Raw genomic sequence first — 18,421 nt, 5'->3', positions numbered from 1 at the left:
TTGTTACTTACTTACTTACTTGTTTCCCCATAAAACCATTAGTTGTGCTCATAATTATTTTAGATTTACTTAGAAACTCTGCCCAAATTCTTTCCTGAATTTTCACTGATCAATAATCTAAAATTCCTTTTTAAAAAGTATCCATATTGGCGATACTGGCTCTGTATTTACTTGGTATCGGATTGACACCAAATCTAGAGGCCATCAAATCGAGCCTTTTTATACATATATATATATATTATATAGTATTTGTAGTTGTTGTATTAAGATGCTTTTACTTTCAGCTTCCTGTTAACCGGATAACTAGCATCGGAAATTGGTGGATGGAAAAACAACTAGTGCCGAACACTCACAATTACAAGTGCGCCTGAATGCCTCACAGCTATTCCATTGGTTGTAGGCATTTTGTTAACAAGGGGGTAGTGGTTCTTTTAGAGTTGGGACACCATGGAAAGATTCCAGCCAGATAATGGACACATCATACTCAACAAGCAGGATCCAAACTAGCAAACCACCGTCGGTGCCGCACTGGTGTTTTATAAGAACGGTGCAAGGAATGGTGGTGCGATGGTGCCTGGCTGCAAGGATACAACTCTGCATGGGGGGTGGGGGGATTGCAAGGGCAGGCCCATTCCAAATTTCAGTGGAAATGTTTGTTGTAGTTTCCAACTAATGTTCTTAACGCTGGTAATCATTTTCAACCTACGGGAAAAATAAGAGATTGGATCTTGTTGTGTTTCTAGGCAGTCATCTTGTCACAGCCATTTTCCTCACACTTCTTCAATCTTCACAGTGTCCAAGCTTCACTGCACTCCATAGCAGATTGGTCAGTCCCCCATTCACCCTGCTGCCCTCCCCTACTTCCCTCTCTCCTTTCCCTCTCGCTCCCTCTGTCCTTCTGCTTAAATACTTTTAACATAAAGCCAGAGGAGGGGGATGGGAGATCCATGGGGGAGGGCAGTGTTCACTCACTTGTCACTGGCCAGAGAGAGAGAGAGAGCGAGAGAGAGCGAGAGAGAGAGAGAGAGAGAGAGAGAGAGAGAGGAAGGGAAGAAGAATGAGTGTGGAGTTGTGTCCCATATGTGGGGAAAAAAGCAAAGCAGTGCAGTGCTCTGGTGTGCTCTGGTCTGGGGATTAACATCGGGCTTTCCCATCTGATGGAGGACATGCAGGCATGAATAGGTAAGGCTGCAGCCTTCTTCAGCTCCCTGTGCTGATCTGCTGTCATTGCTGTTGGACTTTATTCCACTGGCTGGGATGAGGAAGCAGTGGGCAGCTTTGCACTCCTCCTCTCAATCTCTCAGGCAAGGCTTTGTTTGTTTTGGGGCTGCCAAAGTCGAGTTGGGTGCTGTGATTGGGCTGAGTGATGAAAGTTGTCTGTCAGAGCGGAGGGCGTGATATTCTGACTATTCAGGATCTTCGTGTGGTCATTGCATAATTCACTTCCATGTAGATGACACATGAGTGAATGGACTCTGACCGCCAGGCTCGTTGCACTTGTTTATTTATTCTTCGAGTAGTAACATGCAAACGTCAGAAATTGTCAATATTGTCGGAGTTCATTCATTAATAATTCCAAAAAGTTACATGAAAGTTAAATATTATTATTCTGAATTAGTATTTTCTCTGCATTATTTTCTGGGTCTGTGACATCTTCTATTTCATTTGATTTTGATTTAAAAATAGGAGGATAAGCGGCATAGAAAACGGATGGATGGATGGATGGATGAATGAGTGGAATTAACTAAGCCATCTCAACATCCCTCACTCTTCCATCCGCTACAAACATTTACATTTGTGGTGTCTTATTATCGAGAGCATCCAGTAAGTCAAATCAATGCTTTAGCCTTGCAGATCCGCTTGCAGCAGAACCTCATATCAGGATCAAAGAAGTGAAACAGCAGGATTAAAAACGGGATTTCATCCATGACTAGAACCCGGCATTTGGAAATTCTATGAATAGAACTTTATTTTGAAAAACATATATGATTCAGCACTTAATTATGTAACACGAATGAATGGATTTGATAGAAATTCCGTGTATAAATGCCATCAATGCTCAGCACTTAGCCTGGTTGCTCCCAAAGTGTTTGGTCTCCAAAGAATGCAGTCTTTATTGCCCCGGTGCACAGAGCGCTGGTATGCAGGGAAGTCTTTTTCTAAGGCAGATTTAGACAGCCTGCCATTGGCTGGCCACCCGTCCCCCCCAAAGACAGCCGGGATAGGTTCCAGTATATCCGCAACCCTAGTGAGGATAAGCAGCATAAGAAATAGATGGATGGATTTAGAAAGCCTGGACAAGCTTGGGTGGACGCAGCTATACTGAATATAATACTGCCTGTGATGAATACCCTAAAGAATACCCTATCTGCTTCACTTTATATGTGGTCGCTAGTCCTGCTCAATAGAATATTCTCCTTTGCATGACTTTTAAGTTTAGTGTTTTCAAGAAAAGACGTAGTTGTCATGTTTGTCTAGACATTGCATCCCAGCCTGTGACTGTCTAAGCTCTCTTGTCTTTTTATGTTCCTCGCAGGGCTTTTGTGTTGTTGGTTCAAGAGCATGTGCAAGAGTCAGTGATGGACTACAGCCCACCGGACATTAACCGTCGCTGGCATTCCCAAAACAGCATTCCTTTTTACTAAGACAAGCTCCACAGAATGCTGAGTCCTATTGTCCCCTATAGTGAGTACTTTGCACCTTTCTTTCTCTCCAATCCTTCTGCATGTCACAACAAACAACAAGTCAAGCTTCAGTTTGACTTTGCCTCCATCAATGAATCTCCTTCTCTCCTATCATGGTTCCACAAGAGTAGACATTGGCTTCTGTCGCTTGTGAAACATCCGTGCACAAGCCAGCAATCGTTTTCCCTGACATGCTAAATCTCAAGCCTGAATGTTTGGTCACAAGTGGAAGACATGCATGGGGGAAGGAGGGTGGACAGAGAACGCTTGATGCTTTAAGCAGCCCAAACCATTCAGTGTCATTTTACCAAGACAGGTCAGGACTGCCTCCTGCTCTCGGTCCTTTACCCACCGCTCTCCGTTCTCCATTCAGGGCCGACCTAATAACTGATATGTCCAGTTTGACAATCATCCACTGCCTCCCCTTTTGGCCCCCGCCACCAGGCTTCATTTGAGTGCAGTGCGTTGGCTTCCAAAACAGTATTGTTTTGCAGCCAGCATGGGGCTGCCTTCGGGCCTCCGCAAAAAAAGCTATTTTTTTCTTTTAACTGGCCTCAAAGGAGCTTTATCAGCATGACAGCTACAAGACAAGGGGGAGAAGCCAAGCATAATGGTTCATTTAAAACGTATTCCCTAATAATGAATGTTACAAGACTGAGAGGTTTTTTTTCACTCGCTTGCATAAAATGTACTTCGTAAGCAAGAATGTGACGAATGTGACACGAGACTCACAATTGTTGAGGTTTTGTTTGCTTCCGCTCCAAAAATAGCCATGGCAGTGTTTTTGATTCCCAATTCCTCCAATGAGAAGAATTTAGAATGACCCTAAAGCCATGAATTAGCAGGGCCAACGTGTCGCTGTTTTACCGGTTATTCCATTAGCTCGCTGCTAGCTTCTAGACCACATTGGCGGAATACCCACCACACTGCTGAAGTGGACAGCAAGTCAAACCATGTCTCAAATATTGGTGGAATAGTTAGCATGCCGTGGAGCCAGACACTACTTCCTGTTGTCTTGTGTCGTGATTAGTTGGATGGCATCTTCTCTGCCAGGTTTCTCATTGTCCTGCTTTGAAGGTCGGATTAGTTTTAGAACGGCGTGCAAGTATGTGTGTCAATGTAGACATAGCATTTGTAGGCGTGCACACGGCAGTGCCAGATAGTCACACTGTTTACTCTCAGACCAGTGACATACAAACCCAGCCCTGCACTTGCTGCTGACTTTGCAGCTTAGTTCAAGACTGCAGTCAGAATTTTACCAACACAAATCTGACAGTGAGGGGCTATGGAGGACATGTGAAGACTCTCACCTCAATGATGGAATTCCGTTTGGGGGCATAGAGAGCTTTGCCGTTTCCCAACACGATGCCTCCGACTGCTCAACTAAATAGTCCAGTCCCGTGATGACTCAGTGGCTATGATAATGTATCATAATAGGCTGAACATTGGGCCTTTTGCCCATCCCTAGCCAGTCCACAGGACTTGAAACTGGGCTGAGTAGCCATGGCAGGACTTTAGAAGAAACCTGAGAGAGATTCCAGGGGCCATGGATACTCCTGGAGGGATTTGGTGCAAAGAATCTGTAATCTGCACTTCAAACAAACTCTTAAATCAGTCCCAGGCCACCAACCCAGGAGTGCCCTAACTCTTGTTGCTGCCCCCCCAGTGTAGCGATACCTTTTCCCTAAAAGTGCACACACACCCAAACAGAGTCGCTGACCCCCCCTTTCTCACTCCGTTTTTATGTTTGCTGGAAGTTTCTTCCTGAATGAGTCAGGGAGTAGCTTGTATTGAAGAAGTAAGTAGTAGATCTCTGGAGGAGTACGTTGGAGGGCCGCGCCCGTGCCCGTCGCTATTGTAGGTAGAGTGGCATGAGTGGTTTGGCGCCGGGGCCTGGAAGGCCCTTGAGTAAACACAGAGCTGGCTAAAGTGTGTATGAATAGGAGGAGGGATCATTAGTGTGGGGTGTGAATGGGCTCTAATTAGCCCCCAGTCTATGTGTACGTGTGTGTGCATGTGTGTGTGCATGTGTGTGTGCGTGTGTGTGCGTATGTGTTCACATGTCTCTGCCCACAAAAACAGGAGGTTAGAGACCCGGGGCCCTGTGAGTCCAGCAGCCCTGTGCTCTTTCTCTCTAAGGGTTCATCAGCTCATTAAGGAGTGTGGGGGGGTTTGGGGGGAGGCTCATTTGGATAGTAACACTTCACTGGATTCCTGAGGCTGCAGAATTCTCAGCCTTCACACCACTGCAGTTAATTAGTAAATGACTACACTTGAGAAATAATCTACTTTAATCACGATGCCATCAGCTGTTTGGTTTCAGCCCTCATAAACCACCACAGGAGGACCCAGGTCTGTTGACCCAAGTGTCCAAATTTGGTTTGACAGAAAACCATAAATCACTCATGTGCAGAGCTCATAAAGTGGGATCATACGGGGGCCAAACGTGTAGCTCACTCTATGCTCACTGAGAGAAAAAGAAAAGCTGAAATGGAGATAGAAGGAAATTGTGAGGAGAATGGGGGGTATATTTGGCAAGAGAGACAGATGGAGGAGTGATTGGTCATCACAGGGCCTTGGGACAGCTGTTCTTTGATATATTAGTGGACACAATAACCCAAAGCCTGCCTGCCTGCACTCACAGAAAATAAGGACCCTGTTTTTCTTGAAGGGGAGGGTGGAGCGGGAGGGCTCCTGCCATTTGTGGATGTACGTTGGCAGGCGTGGGGGATGGGGGAGTGGTTTCTAAAATTACAAGCATGAAGTGACGCATCCAGCAATTATTTTGCAGGCTTTTTAGTTTGGAGAAAGTGCGGTGAAAGGGGCTGCAAATTGAGCACGCTCACAGACGGGGGAATTTGCTTTTTGCTGCACCGCCATTAGCAATTCTAAACAGGTTTGTCAATGAATCAATGTTAAGCAAGTGTCATCAAGCAGTTTGGGTGGAGCTCCAACCTCCAACCCACACTGCGTAAAAAGTCTCAGAATATATTCAACGCTCAACTTTACTTTGGAGATTATTACAGGGATTTTTCAGTCCTAATTTGGATCAGCACTAAATTAAGGACAGGGATCCTGCAGGTTTGTCAGTCGACCAAAAAGTAGGAATAACCTTATATTCATTAAAGTTAATTAAAAAATATCCTGATCCTTGCCTTTTTCCAAAGTTTCTTCATAGTCTTCTCCATAATAGGAGAAATATGATCTCAGGGAAGAAGTAAATTTGAAACACTTATATGCTAGGACTACGTTAAAAAGCCATAGCATTTCAGTATGTGGAATCAAGCTATGGAATGGATTAAGTAAGGACCTCAAACAATGCACAACGATGAGCCAATTCAAGAAACAATACAAGCAGTTGATGTTTGCTAAATACAAGGATGAAGAGTTTTGAACCAGTCATGATGTGCTATATATATCACTATATTGACACTTACTATGGTACCCATTATGTCATTGGATGGTCATATCACCTCGTACTTCTGTACGAGGTACATTATTTAAAAAAAAAAGCCCTTAAACTGTATTATGGAAAGCAGGAAGTGAACAAATGTAACAGTTACTGATTGTAAAAGTACCAGATAGGAAGGATTTAATAAGCTTTGCTTCTTCCTACTTCCTACTTCCTACTTCCTACTGGAATTGGGAACTGATTATGTGATGCAGTCAATTGGAATCTGATGCATGTTCAAATGAAATAAAACCATTACCATTGCCATAATTCCATGGCTTCTTTTTTGAAGCATGCGAGTCAAATGGTGTAGCGGTGATATCAGTTTTTCCATCATCTTGTTAATGCACACAATAAACCAAAAAGTCCACCTGTACCGGCAGCAACAACAAGCCCCAGAAAGAGGAAAGCACATCAAAAGTCACCATCAGTGCCACTGCAGGAGATGCGCCCCTTCCTCCTGGGACCAGGTTTGAAAAGGCCTGCGTCTGTTGGGGTCTGGGCAGCAGGTGTGAAAACTCCTCACCGGGGCTCCCGCACTCTCCTCATGTTATTGCATCCTTTTGGAGCATGAATGAGGCCAAGCGGCATTGTGTTTGATTGATGGACCCCCTGTGACTAACTCTTGGATTATATTAATATTCCTGCATGATGGGTATTATACATGGCTGTGGTTTGGTGTCTATTATCTCTGTCTTAAAGCAGTTTGCCAAACATCTCAAGGACCGACCTCATACTTCCTTTAACATCTTTTTGGTTATGAAGCCTGTGCAGGGCTGATATTGTCTGCATGCACAATATATAGAATACATCCATAATCCCTGTCCAGACCAAACTGAGCCCAATCTGATCAAGTGTGTTTTTTATACCAAAGTGAGAGAACACAGAGACAATTTCCCAGCCTCTCCACCTGCCACATGATGAAATGCAGTCGGCCTCTCCGATTGGTGTTTTTATGACAGGCCAGGTAGTGAGCGGCGGCAGAATGGCCTCAGCCAAGTGAGAATGTCCTCCTTGATATTAGTGTCATAAATCACAGTGAACCTGACAACACAGGACTTGTGAGGACTCTCGACTCCACAACAAATCAAGATAGCAAACGGATGAATAACAGATTCCGAAGAATAACAGATTCCGAGACTGGAGACTTTCTATTCGGTAGAAAGTCTCCAGTCTCGTTGGTTGTAAGGTTTATTGGCTTTGATGTTGGAAAAGATCATCATTTGCTTGGACAATAAATCATGGCTGGATTGCTGAAATGTCCCGATGCAACATTTGCTTAGCGATATTGTGAGATATACTTTTATCTACAATATATGGCAGCTCGGCATAATATAGCCAGGTTGAAGGTACTAAATGGATTGTTTCAATTCAACATTACTCATCACCAACAATCCTATGGCTAATGACTTTTTCCCACGTGATGTGGCTTCATATGCATGACGAGGTTGGTCATGTCCAACTGAAGTTGTCTGCATGGATAGATGAGCTGGGGCGGAATTTGGAATTGACGGCTTGTGTCAAAGTGCCTATATCACAGATTTGAGGTGGAGGCCGATATAATTTAATTTTTGCAATTATTGGCCTAATATCCAATCGTATCAATATCGTATCGGTACATCCCTAGAATACCTGAAGCCGCCATCTAGCCTGGGTCTGTCAATCCTTCAAATCTCCGTTTATGACCTTTCCAAGGCTAGTGTCAGAGTGTCATCCAAAGAATGTAAAAAGGATGAGAATATCCTGTAATATTAATGAAGGCAGCATCATTCAAACATTATGAAAATGTTTTAATAACTTCACAGTGAATAGGGAACACCCAGACAGATGATGGATGCATCCTTGCATGCTTATGATGGACTGGAGATGTCGGTAGCTTTTGTTTATGGTTGGGCTGAACACTGAAAGGAGGCCTGATTGAATTGTTCCACGACTATCTTGTTTACAAGCGGCCTCTTCACAATTGGAACACTTTAATAGCACACTCCCAGAAGGGTGGTTGCATCCGTGTCTGTTTTGTTCCATAGGTCAGGAAAAACAAAAGTGCTGGGAAGGGAACCTCAAGGGAGCAGTGAAACGGCACCGAGACCCTCTATCTCTGGGCTTCCTTCCAAGAGAACGTTTCTCTCAGCAATACCTTATTTCACTGGGAAACACGACACACACATGTAAGAAGAAAGTAAGAAGAAAACAATTTATGTTCCAACAGGAGCCGTTCGAGAAAGCATAAATGCATGTAAGACACCCCCCCCCCCCTGAAATATATGTAGTCTAATTTTAATGCCAGACCCTCCTCAGAGCCAGTTCTAGCTGAAGTGAACTGTGCCGCTGTCTTCATCATGCGCCCTACAAAAGGATGCCGCTCACACAGGTCCCTCAATAAATCCCAGCCGCACACAAAAGCTCTCAGTGGACTGCTTCTGAATAGATTAATAAGATTTCCATAATTAGAAAGGCCGCTGACAATAAGATCCTTCAGCCTTTGTCTCAGGGCCAACTGGATTGTCCGAGCAGCGCACGTCTGCTGGATGGCCGTCCACCACAATGGCCACACAGACAGTAAGGCGGTCGGTCGGCAGTGAAACATCTGTCCCTCCTGGGAGCGGGAACGCTCACACTGTGGGAAGTTTAATGTGCGTGTCCACAAGGTTCTTATCAATCTCCTTGCAGCCGGCGGAGGTCAGAGATATGCAAGAAGGACCGCATGTTCAAACACCAATGTTTACTTTGTTGCAGGCAATCACAAGCTAGTTCTGTATTAAGTTTAGTGGTAACGTATTTCTGATCAATGAAAAATTGAATTGTTGAATTATAGGCTGTATCAGAGCTGCTGAAAGAACTTGATCGTTGTTAGATTACTTCAAGGTAATCGTGGACCTGTTACACCATGGATGATGGCTTTTAAAGTACTCAGCATTACAGTTGTCCCTCGTTTATCACGGTTAATTGGTTCGACGCTGAACCGCGATAAGTGATAAAGTTTCAATATTAAAAAACTGAATATTTTTATAGCTATAGCATATAGCATTATTTTTTTATATTTTACTACTATATTTTACTAATTGATTTTTTGAAACATTGTTAGAGCCCTGTAGACATATAGCGCATATAGCGTATAATCATTTTATACGCTTTATACGAATTTATTTTTTTTTAACTCAAGATTGAAGAAGGATTTGTCCTTTTTGGTATCGTAAGTTGACAAAAATGTACCACTTCCACACAAAATCGTTTTTCACTATCATGTGGGACATGCCATGGCTGACTCCATGCATCTTGTATCTAAGGTACAGTGTAGCGTTACCGATGCCTGTATGACTTGACTTTCAATATTCCTTGGCTAACAATAGGCCATAGTAAACAACAAAACAGCAATCATTTATTCATTCCTTCATTTTTGAAAAAAAACAGAGTGAGGAAGCAATGTTGGAACCCCAATGTAGCGAGGGATGACTCGTTATGTTCCGGCATCAAATCTAAGATTGGACCACTGTTGAAAGAATGTGCACATTGTCCTGGTTTACAGACTTCTTATCTAAGGTCCTGTCCCCGTGGCCGGGTATCTCATCCAACCAAGTCATTTTATCATCCACACAAGCCCAGAGGTACTAAAGACAAATGTTTTCCAAACCTCCAGCCAAAGTGGGGATTTGGAGAAACATCCCATTATGTGTTTTGGTATGGACGCCAATAACCGGAGTTTTCCGTTTCCCAGCGTTTCCTGCCACAACATATCCAGCAGTGATGTGCAATGCCACTAATTCTGTTTCCGATACTGAGTAGAATTCAGGCTGGTATTGGTGATACCAAGCCCATACAGATACTGAAAGTGTATACATTTAAAAAAGTATTGTAGTTCATATTATAGCATGAAGGATACATAACAAGTCATTTAATTAGGTGGTAGAGTGATTGTCTCCCAACCTGAAGGTGGCGGGTTCGATCCCCTGTCCTGCCATGATCATGTCACCCCTCGTTGGTCCTGATGCTGCGTCATCAGAAGGTAGACGTGCTAACAGTGTCAAAGTGCCTTAGAGGTGGAAAAGCGCTATACAAGTGAAAGACCATTTACCAATTTATTCAAGAACTGATATCAATAAATGATTTATGTCATTTTTATGTAATGATTAAAAATCGTATAAAGTGAAAATGGCATTAAAAAAATAAATAATAAAAACTTTAACATGAATGATTAATTATTAAGAACTAGTATGAGAATGAAAACTTGATTCCGAATGATTCACACATGGCTGAGTTTACGATAGATCATTGTTTCAGCAGACAAACATTACGGCAAATGACTGAAATATCAAAAGTATTGATATTTTGCGTAAAAAGCTGGTATCAGAAGTATCGATACTTCGGTATCTGTCCACACATCACTACCCTCCAGCACATTGGTCGGGGGGGGGGGGGGGGGGTAACGTGAAAGGAGTCCATTCTGCAGTATGCTGATGATGGAGTGGACAGCAGTTAGCCCGCCTGAATGAGTCCTCTAATGTCCGCTCCGGCCCGCTTAGAGAGGACGTATTGCCTGCTGTCCACTTTCCCCTCCCTCCCTCTTCCCTTTCCTCCTCCCTCGCTGCTGCAGGTTTTATGAGCTCCCCTGGGCTCTCATCCATCTCTGTCACACACAGGCCCTATTATTGGGGCTGCTCACAAACCGGTTGGGCTGCTGATGGGAAGGGCCTGCAGGATATGGTTTCTGCAACCTGGACAAAGACCTGCGAGTCAGTCCAAAACAATTGCGGTCATCAGGTTTTCGGCTAGCATCTCTTGGGCTTGCTTGCAGAAACGGAAAAGCATAGGAAAGCTTCTGGTGAGTCTTGGCCGTGGTGCGTCTGGCACGGTGGGTTGGAGCTGAAGGCTTAAAGGAAGTACTTGAACTAGTTTGGCTAGTAGGAACTTAAGGCAGTGGATTTGAATATGAAGGACGTGGTAATCCAACAGCCATCTGGTCTGCTGGTCTCAACTGACTGAATAAATAATGTGCTGAAAACACACAGGGGAGGTTTGGAAAGAGTCTAAAGGGGCCAAAGTTTGCCATTGCTGCAGATTTAGTGAGATTTGATTTAAATGGCAATAAGTAGCCCGCCTCGCATAAAAAGACAGCCATGAATAATGAATCATCGGGCATCTACTGAAGGGAGAGCAGTCAGGGCGAATGGCAGCAATGGCGGATTTTGCCGTGTTCTTTTTTACCTCTCTCTCTGACTGGAGTGGTCTCCACCTCGGGCTAATTCGAGACAGTTCAATAACGTCAAACTATGCGTGGAATGTCGAGCTAATGCCTCAGCATGATGTAGTGCAGGTCTTTATGAAAAACCATCATGAAAACATTTGCAAGTAGCCCTGCACACTATGTGCACACTGTGTGCACTTAGTGTCTCTGGACTGTGGACATCACGGTTGACCTCACGTTTACGTGGTGCCTGAGTTTGTGCCACGTCTTTCAGTTAAATATTGTTCTGGAAAATAACACACTTGTGGTAAACGCAGAGGAGCCATTGATTAAAATAATATTTTTTCCACTGTCCTGTCAAGAAAAGTGCTCTGTGCATGATCAATCAGGCCCACGCTGGTGCTGAAGTCAGCCACCAGAGCACTCTCCCAATGTTCCATGGGAGAGTTGTGCAGATGAATAGCACACTGTGCTGCAATCTCAAACTCAACCCCCATCTGTCCCTCGCTGTTTCTCCCTCCCTCCACAACACTGTCCAAGAGTATACACAAACACCCTCCATTCCCTCTGTCCAGCCGGCCCAGGGGCCTGTGGTGGGTGGGTGGATTGGTGGGTGGTAAATGGGGGTGGGGGGTGGAGAGAGCAGGCATTCAGAGCAACATGCACACAGAGATAACAATAGGTCCTCTGGGAGACCTGCAGATGCTAGCAGTATAGGAGGAATAGTAGTGGGGTCTTATCAGCGCTCCACCATGCGCTGGGAAAACTGCACAACAACACATGCAGCCTGCAGATCTGCTTTCACCTCCTTTTCTCTCCTTCGGCTGCTTTCTCTTCCTCCATGCACCGTCTGTCACCATGTGGGGCAGTGGCGCTGGAAAAGGGCAAAATAAATCATATGGAGGCATTTAGTGAAAAGCTAAGATATTCATTAAAAATCGGATTGATATTTAGTCATGTTCATTTTACCCTTTATGGAAATGTTAGCATTCATGGAAATGTTAGAAGTTGTCCAGGGAAGAGCAGGAAAAGCCTTTCCGTTCACATGCAATTCAATTCCTCAAAATGAGGAATAATACAATAATCATAATTCACACAATAATACCAGGTATCATATATTTTATGTTATATTTTATATCATATATAATATGTCAAATAGTTGACAAGCCTCTGTTATAGGGATGTTGCGAGATTAAAACATGATGAGATTTCTTGTTTGGACGCCAATCAGATTGTGATCTGTGGCCTGTGTGGTTGTTCCCTGAAGGGAGTCAAACCCGCCTGCCACTTGTTCATGCCAAGCAGAAGCTGTTGTGATTCAACATTTGATCAACTTAACTTAAAGATTTAGATCAACCCACATACATCCGTGTTGGTGTTTATCTCTCCACAATGCAATTGCCCTTCCTAGCAAAACATTCATTGGTGCTCAAAGTGTGGCACAGGGGTCATCTGTGGAACGTGGCTTAGCAAAAATGGAAAAATTGAGCAAAAGTAGAAATAGCTAAAGTGTTGATGCTACGAACTAACTAGCATGAATTTGTGGTCAACAAAATCAATAAACCTTTCAAAACGTGTCTGTTAAATAAGATTGTTTGTCCAGTCATATTTTTTCATTGCACTTTTATTAAAATTCATGTTAAAATCTAGTCTCATCTTGTTCTCAAAGGCCCAGTCCCGTGCTTAGTGTCATGTCAGGAAGTAGGTATTCTGTCACACCCCCACTCTATTACAAGACAAGGCTATTATGGGATGGGAGCTGCCCCTTGACTTTTCCTTGACTTTTTGGTACACCATTGTAATGACTACTTTTTTCTGGCAGGCTTATTAAAGATGCACTGGAACCCAGAGCATGCCCAGCCCCTCAGCCAGTGGCCTGAGCAGCACCTGGACGTCTCCTCCACAACCTCCTCTCCAGCACACAAGTCAGAATTCTACTCCGGCCGCAGCCGCAACTCCTACAACTACTCTTGGGCCAACGATGACATCTCTGCCCTCACAGCTTCCAATCTGCTGAAGCGTTATGCAGAAAAGTACTCCGGTGGGCTGGACTCACCGTATGACCGCCCCCCTGCCGTGGCCTCCTACCCAGAGCCAGGAGCCTTTGGGGGCCTCAACGGCCAGAAGACTGACCTGGAGCCCTGGCCGCTGACACACAGCACCGATGCCTCCTACTCCCTTGTCCCCCCTGGAGTCCACGATAGCCTCTCCGCTTCGAAGGCTGTATCCACCACAGCAGGCCCTCCAGCGATGAGCAGCGTGTCGGTGGTAAACAGTAACCTCTCAGACTCTGGATATAGTGGCGGCAGCTCGTGTAGTGGCTCCAGCGACTATCCCTCTAGCTACAACGGCACCTATCTGGCCTCAGGATACTGTCCTCAACCCGTTGCAGCACTTCCTCCTGCCTCCCTCCACACTATTCAATCCACCCCCACCCTGGTACCCAGCTATAGCCCCACCACACCTGTCTATAGCTACCCCCCCAGCACGTACCCTCCTCAGTCCAGCCTTGCCCCCAATTACAGCCACCCTTCTGCAACATACTTGACTTCAGGTCTGCCCGCACCAACTCCTGTTCCCCCCAGGCAAGCAGTGGTGGGGGGCAGCTATAGTTACCAGAGCAACAACAATGGCACAACCGAGTCTGGTGGGACATTAAAAAGAAAAGCTTTTGAGCTGAGTGTAGAAGAGGGTGAAGGCGGGGATAGTGCACGTTACAGGAAATACAACTATGAGCCACTGAAGGTGAGAGGGAACTCCCCATATCCTGTGAACGACAAAGCAGAGTGCAGAGGAAACGGCTTCAGCAGCACAGATCCAACCAATTTTAAGCCCAGTAATCCCTCCTCTCAGCCCCTGGTTTCTCCTTCATACGGGCCAGCCGGGGAGTACAGCCCTCCAGCTGGCATGACGGGCGACAGCGGAGTGACGGAGAAAGCCTTCGTCCAACAGCAGCACCGCTCTCAGGCCCACAAACGTTCTTCATTGTGTGGTCCAACTGTTGAGACTCTGAAGAGTCCAGAGCCCGGTGTGTTGGACCTTATGAATGTGGAGATTTTGGACTGCAGCCCGGCCCTCAGCTGGGGTGAGTTGGCTGGGCTCACCCACGTCAAAGCTGCCCTGGAAGAGGACCTACTGTGGCCTGTGTTGAGGCAGAGTCCGGTGATCCACCCACCAAGAACCATTCTGTTGTTTGGCCCCCGGGGAGGGGGTAAGACCACGTTGACCCGTTCTTTGGCTTCACAAATTGGAGCATCCCTCTACAAGCTGAGCGGAGCCATGCTGGCCTCTAAAGGGAAGGCGGAAGCAGAACACATGCTGGGATCGGTGTTTCAGGAGGCGGGGTCACGGCAGCCCTCTGTGGTGCTCATCAGCCAACTGGAAGCCCTGGAGGACGAGGAGGGGCTGAAACAGACGCTGCACACCTTCTTGGAGAAAGCCCAGGTGGCCACTGGTTTGGTGATTGTCATATGTTGCACCGGCAGGCCGGATCTGCTGCCGGACGCGGTCCATCGCAGCTTCGCCAAGCGCTACCATGTTGGTCTGCCCGATGCAGCCACGCGCACGCAAGTGCTGCTGCAGGCGCTCTCGCCTCAGGGTTCCAGTCTGAGCGAGAGGGAGCTGAGCGCTGTGCTGCAGCGCACCGAAGGCTACTCCGTGTGGGAACTACTGCACCTCAGCCAGCAGGCGCTCTCCTCGGCATCAGCCCCCACCGGGGCCATGCACGGCATCCCTGCCGCTTCCAAACCCCCAGCCTTCACAGACTTTGAGAATGCCTTCTGCAAAATGCGCCCACACAGCAGCACAAAAGAACTGGACACTTGCGTGGAGTGGAGCAAGATGTACAGCCACTAAGCAGCCAGGCACACACTGTTCTCAACGCTCATGTCACCCGTCTTCGCTTTGATAAGCAAGCCTTTCTTTTCTTATTACAAATCATGCAGTCAAGACGTGGGAGCTGAAAAATTCACTTTACCGACGTTAGCATGACAAGTGTGCTGTTGTTGGGCTACAAATATCCACAATGTTTAGTTTTTCCCAAAGAAAGAAATGTGAACAACCGCAACCTTAATGAGTGATGCGATGGGTACGCCGTTTGGCTAATGGGAGAATCAGATAGCTACTTGGATCCTCTCCTGTTTAGCCTCCATCCAGGACAAAATCACTCGTTTGTCACTAGATGATGTGGTCCAAAATAATGGATAATCAGGGTTTGGAAAGTCCTGCATTCTTCTGCTACTCTCAGGATCTTATTTATTGCCAGTCCATCCATGCACGTTACTGCTAACGTTCCATCTTTACTTTGGGATCAGCAACCTTTGGGCAAACCACTTTTCTTTGACCAAAAACGTGACAAACCAAATTAGCTGTTGTGCTGTTCTACTGCTCTAATCAGACGGGAGCTCCAAGTCACGATGCTACAGTAGCTGCTCGCCAAAAACGAAACACTACTCCATGCTACTCTGAAGGTTCTGGAGTCAAGCTTTTCATGCCCGTGGACATACGATGCTTGGTTGGAACACGTCGTTCATATGTCTCTTCGGTGATGCACACTTCTTACAATATTGGCTTTATTCCTATTGGCATCCACGTACCGTACAATAAATGGTGCTCACGTTCCTCAATGACTGCAGAAAATCCCAACGTGAGCCCGCCTGCACACCAAACACACACTTCCTTTTTGTTTTGTAGTATGTTAGTCTCGTTTGAAATGCTCAGGAATTTATTTACCTCAGAATTAAGAAATAAAGAATGTATTGGGGTCTTAGTGGAGGATGGCGCAGAGCGAGGTAAAGCCAACAGTATGATATATATGGTGATATATTATTATGATATATGATGATATATCATATACTGGACATGCTATGCAGCTGGGCTTTCACCTCGGGACAGAAACTTGAATAATGGTACAAGAAACATTGAATGTAATTCAGGTATTTCAAAGAATATTTGATGCCATAAATCCATGTATTATTATATATGAATATGTCATTGTTTTTTATGTTCTTTTACCTTGATTTTGTTGTAGTTTCTGGTGTAATGATGATTGTCTTCAAGAAATGCTATGTAGAACATCCCTTTTGCTGGACAAGCTGCTAGTTTTGTGTGATGAAGCGTTTACATATCCTGGGCTGGGCATTGTTCGATGCTGGTGACAGTATAGATAAAACACAATCATATTCTTCTGGTGGAAAATCAAAATGCAAGCATGACTATGGAGACAATTGCAGAGGAACAATTTCTGGTGTGCATGGTTTAGACAAATGCACAATGTAAGATCTAGTCAACAGACAGACATCAAAAGGACCGGCGGCAGAATCAAATACAAAATACACAATTGAATTTCTGACAATTGTATCCTTCCACCTTAATGGGAACAGTTTCAGTTAGGTCCCTTTCTGTCTCCCGGTGGACAAAATATGATCTATAAAGGTACTAAATTAATGTTCAGGTGAGTTTAGTGTGGAAGAACCTGCATAGCGGGTAGCGGGGGCATGGTGCTTTAGTGGTTCGCGTGTGGACCTCACAGTCAGCTGATGGAGGTTTTCAATCTCAGTTGGAGCATCTCATCTTGTGGAGTTTGTATGCTGTCCCCATGCATTTGTGGGCTTTCTCTGGTACATTGGATTCCTCCCACACCCCCAACACATGCAGTTAGGGTCCTTGTCGACTTTCAATTAGCTGGGAGTGGGACTGGCAATGGTTGTCTGACCAAATGTGTCATGGTGTCCACGGTCTCTATGGTCTCCACTGTGTCTATGGTGTCCACGGTGTCCATGGTGTCCATGGTGTCCATGGTGTCCAAATGTGTCCACAGTCTCCACGGTGTCTATGGTGTCCACGGTCTCCATGGTGTCCACGGTCTCCATGATGTCCACGGTCTCCATGGTGTCCATGGTGTCCATGGTGTTCACAGCTTGCCTCCATATAGTGTATTACACCACCATGGTCCTGATGATGTCATAGTCCCCCCACTCCCTTCTCAATCTCATTACATGGGATAGTCCCCCGCCTCACAGACCAGTGGCCATGTTGGCCATGTTGTGTTGGATCTTGGCCTCCCCCAGCCCCTCCCTTCCTTGGAGTTATTCCCCAGGATTGGAAGTGGTCTGATTGATGCCCAGCACATTGCAGCCTTCCCAGTCGTGCCCCAGCTTCTGATCAATCACAGCATCTGATCAACCCCAAAGCCCCCCCCCCCCAGCTCATTTACAAACCAGCTCAGCCTACATCCGGTTGGCATCCATCATGACTTGTTTGTAACAAGAGTAGTTTGTCCAGCAATTTATTTATTTGTATTTTTTTTTACACTTTGTTTGCCTCTGTAATGTTGTTCCTGGTTATTGTACAATTTCTGTAACAATTTCTACCTCATTTTGTTGTGGCATATTGTACATGAAAGTAGTCATGGTCTACCTCAGAAAAGACTGTATTTTAAGAGAAGAGTATCACAATATTAAACAGAATTTGTCAGTATTGCATTGTGCTTTTTCTAGTGTTTATTTCTGTTCTTCTCTATGTCATGTTGTCCGTCATGACCTCCAGGGCCAAGGTCAACACGGCAACTTAAGTACAGTAACTGCCTAAATGTTTGAATGGAGGAGAGTGAATTATGACGTCTTTCATTTCCTCCATCATCAGCTTTGACAGAGTGCTACAGCAGCAGGCCCATAAGCAACACTCCTGAGTATTAAAGATCTAAACACTAGTGCCCCCATACATCTATGTCTTTTTATGTGCCTAGCATGGTCCACAACAGTACCCCCCCAGCACCGCAGCACTGAGGTCCTTCATCCTCGTCCCTGTCTGTAAACAACTGCATGTCCCAGCGGCTGGTGCTGCGCTATTTTTGGCCTTTTCCTGACATCTCTCAAAGTCTACAAACTAAGAGAGCACAAGTGAATGTGCAGCTAAGTTAACGTTCATTTGAAACAGGACCCTGCCCTCCTTCAACCTTCACAAATTCAAACATCTGTGACTAAATCCCAGCAGAGTGCTGCTGCGCCTGTTGATGACAGAGTAATTAATTCTCTAATAATGATGCATAGTTGTGTTATACGCATAGCTGCCCTTCATCCTCCCAGAAAGGGTAATGGTTTGTGC

At 45.4% G+C, this 18,421-nt stretch overlaps 1 protein-coding gene across 1 annotated transcript; it reads left to right on the top strand.

Moving 5' to 3' along the window:
* The first annotated feature begins 939 nt into the window (after nt 1-939).
* On the top strand, nt 940-17,787 carry fignl2 (fidgetin like 2). Its single transcript, XM_058085603.2, has 3 exons — nt 940-1,182; nt 2,537-2,685; nt 13,140-17,787. The coding sequence occupies exons 2-3, from the start codon at nt 2,661-2,663 to the stop codon at nt 15,170-15,172; spliced, it is 2,058 nt and encodes a 685-aa protein (XP_057941586.2). The 5' UTR covers nt 940-1,182; nt 2,537-2,660; the 3' UTR covers nt 15,173-17,787.
* The last annotated feature ends 634 nt before the right edge of the window (nt 17,788-18,421 follow it).

This window comes from Doryrhamphus excisus, linkage group LG17 (genome assembly GCF_037039965.1).
Source record: "Doryrhamphus excisus strain RoL-2023G ecotype Guam linkage group LG17, RoL_Dexc_Guam_v1.1, whole genome shotgun sequence".
Classification (NCBI taxonomy): Eukaryota; Metazoa; Chordata; class Actinopteri; order Syngnathiformes; family Syngnathidae; genus Doryrhamphus; species Doryrhamphus excisus.
Note: the sequence above shows the minus strand (reverse complement) of the source record. Positions and strands in the feature narration are given on the sequence as shown.

What these genes read in the sequence shown, in the direction of transcription:
- fignl2 (XM_058085603.2), top strand. Translation starts at nt 2,661, where the DNA reads ATGCTGAGTCCTATTGTCCCCTATA. An exon ending in GAGTCCTATTGTCCCCTATA is followed by an intron (nt 2,686 to 13,139) that starts GTGAGTACTTTG and finishes TTTTTCTGGCAG; the next exon opens with GCTTATTAAAGATGCACTGG.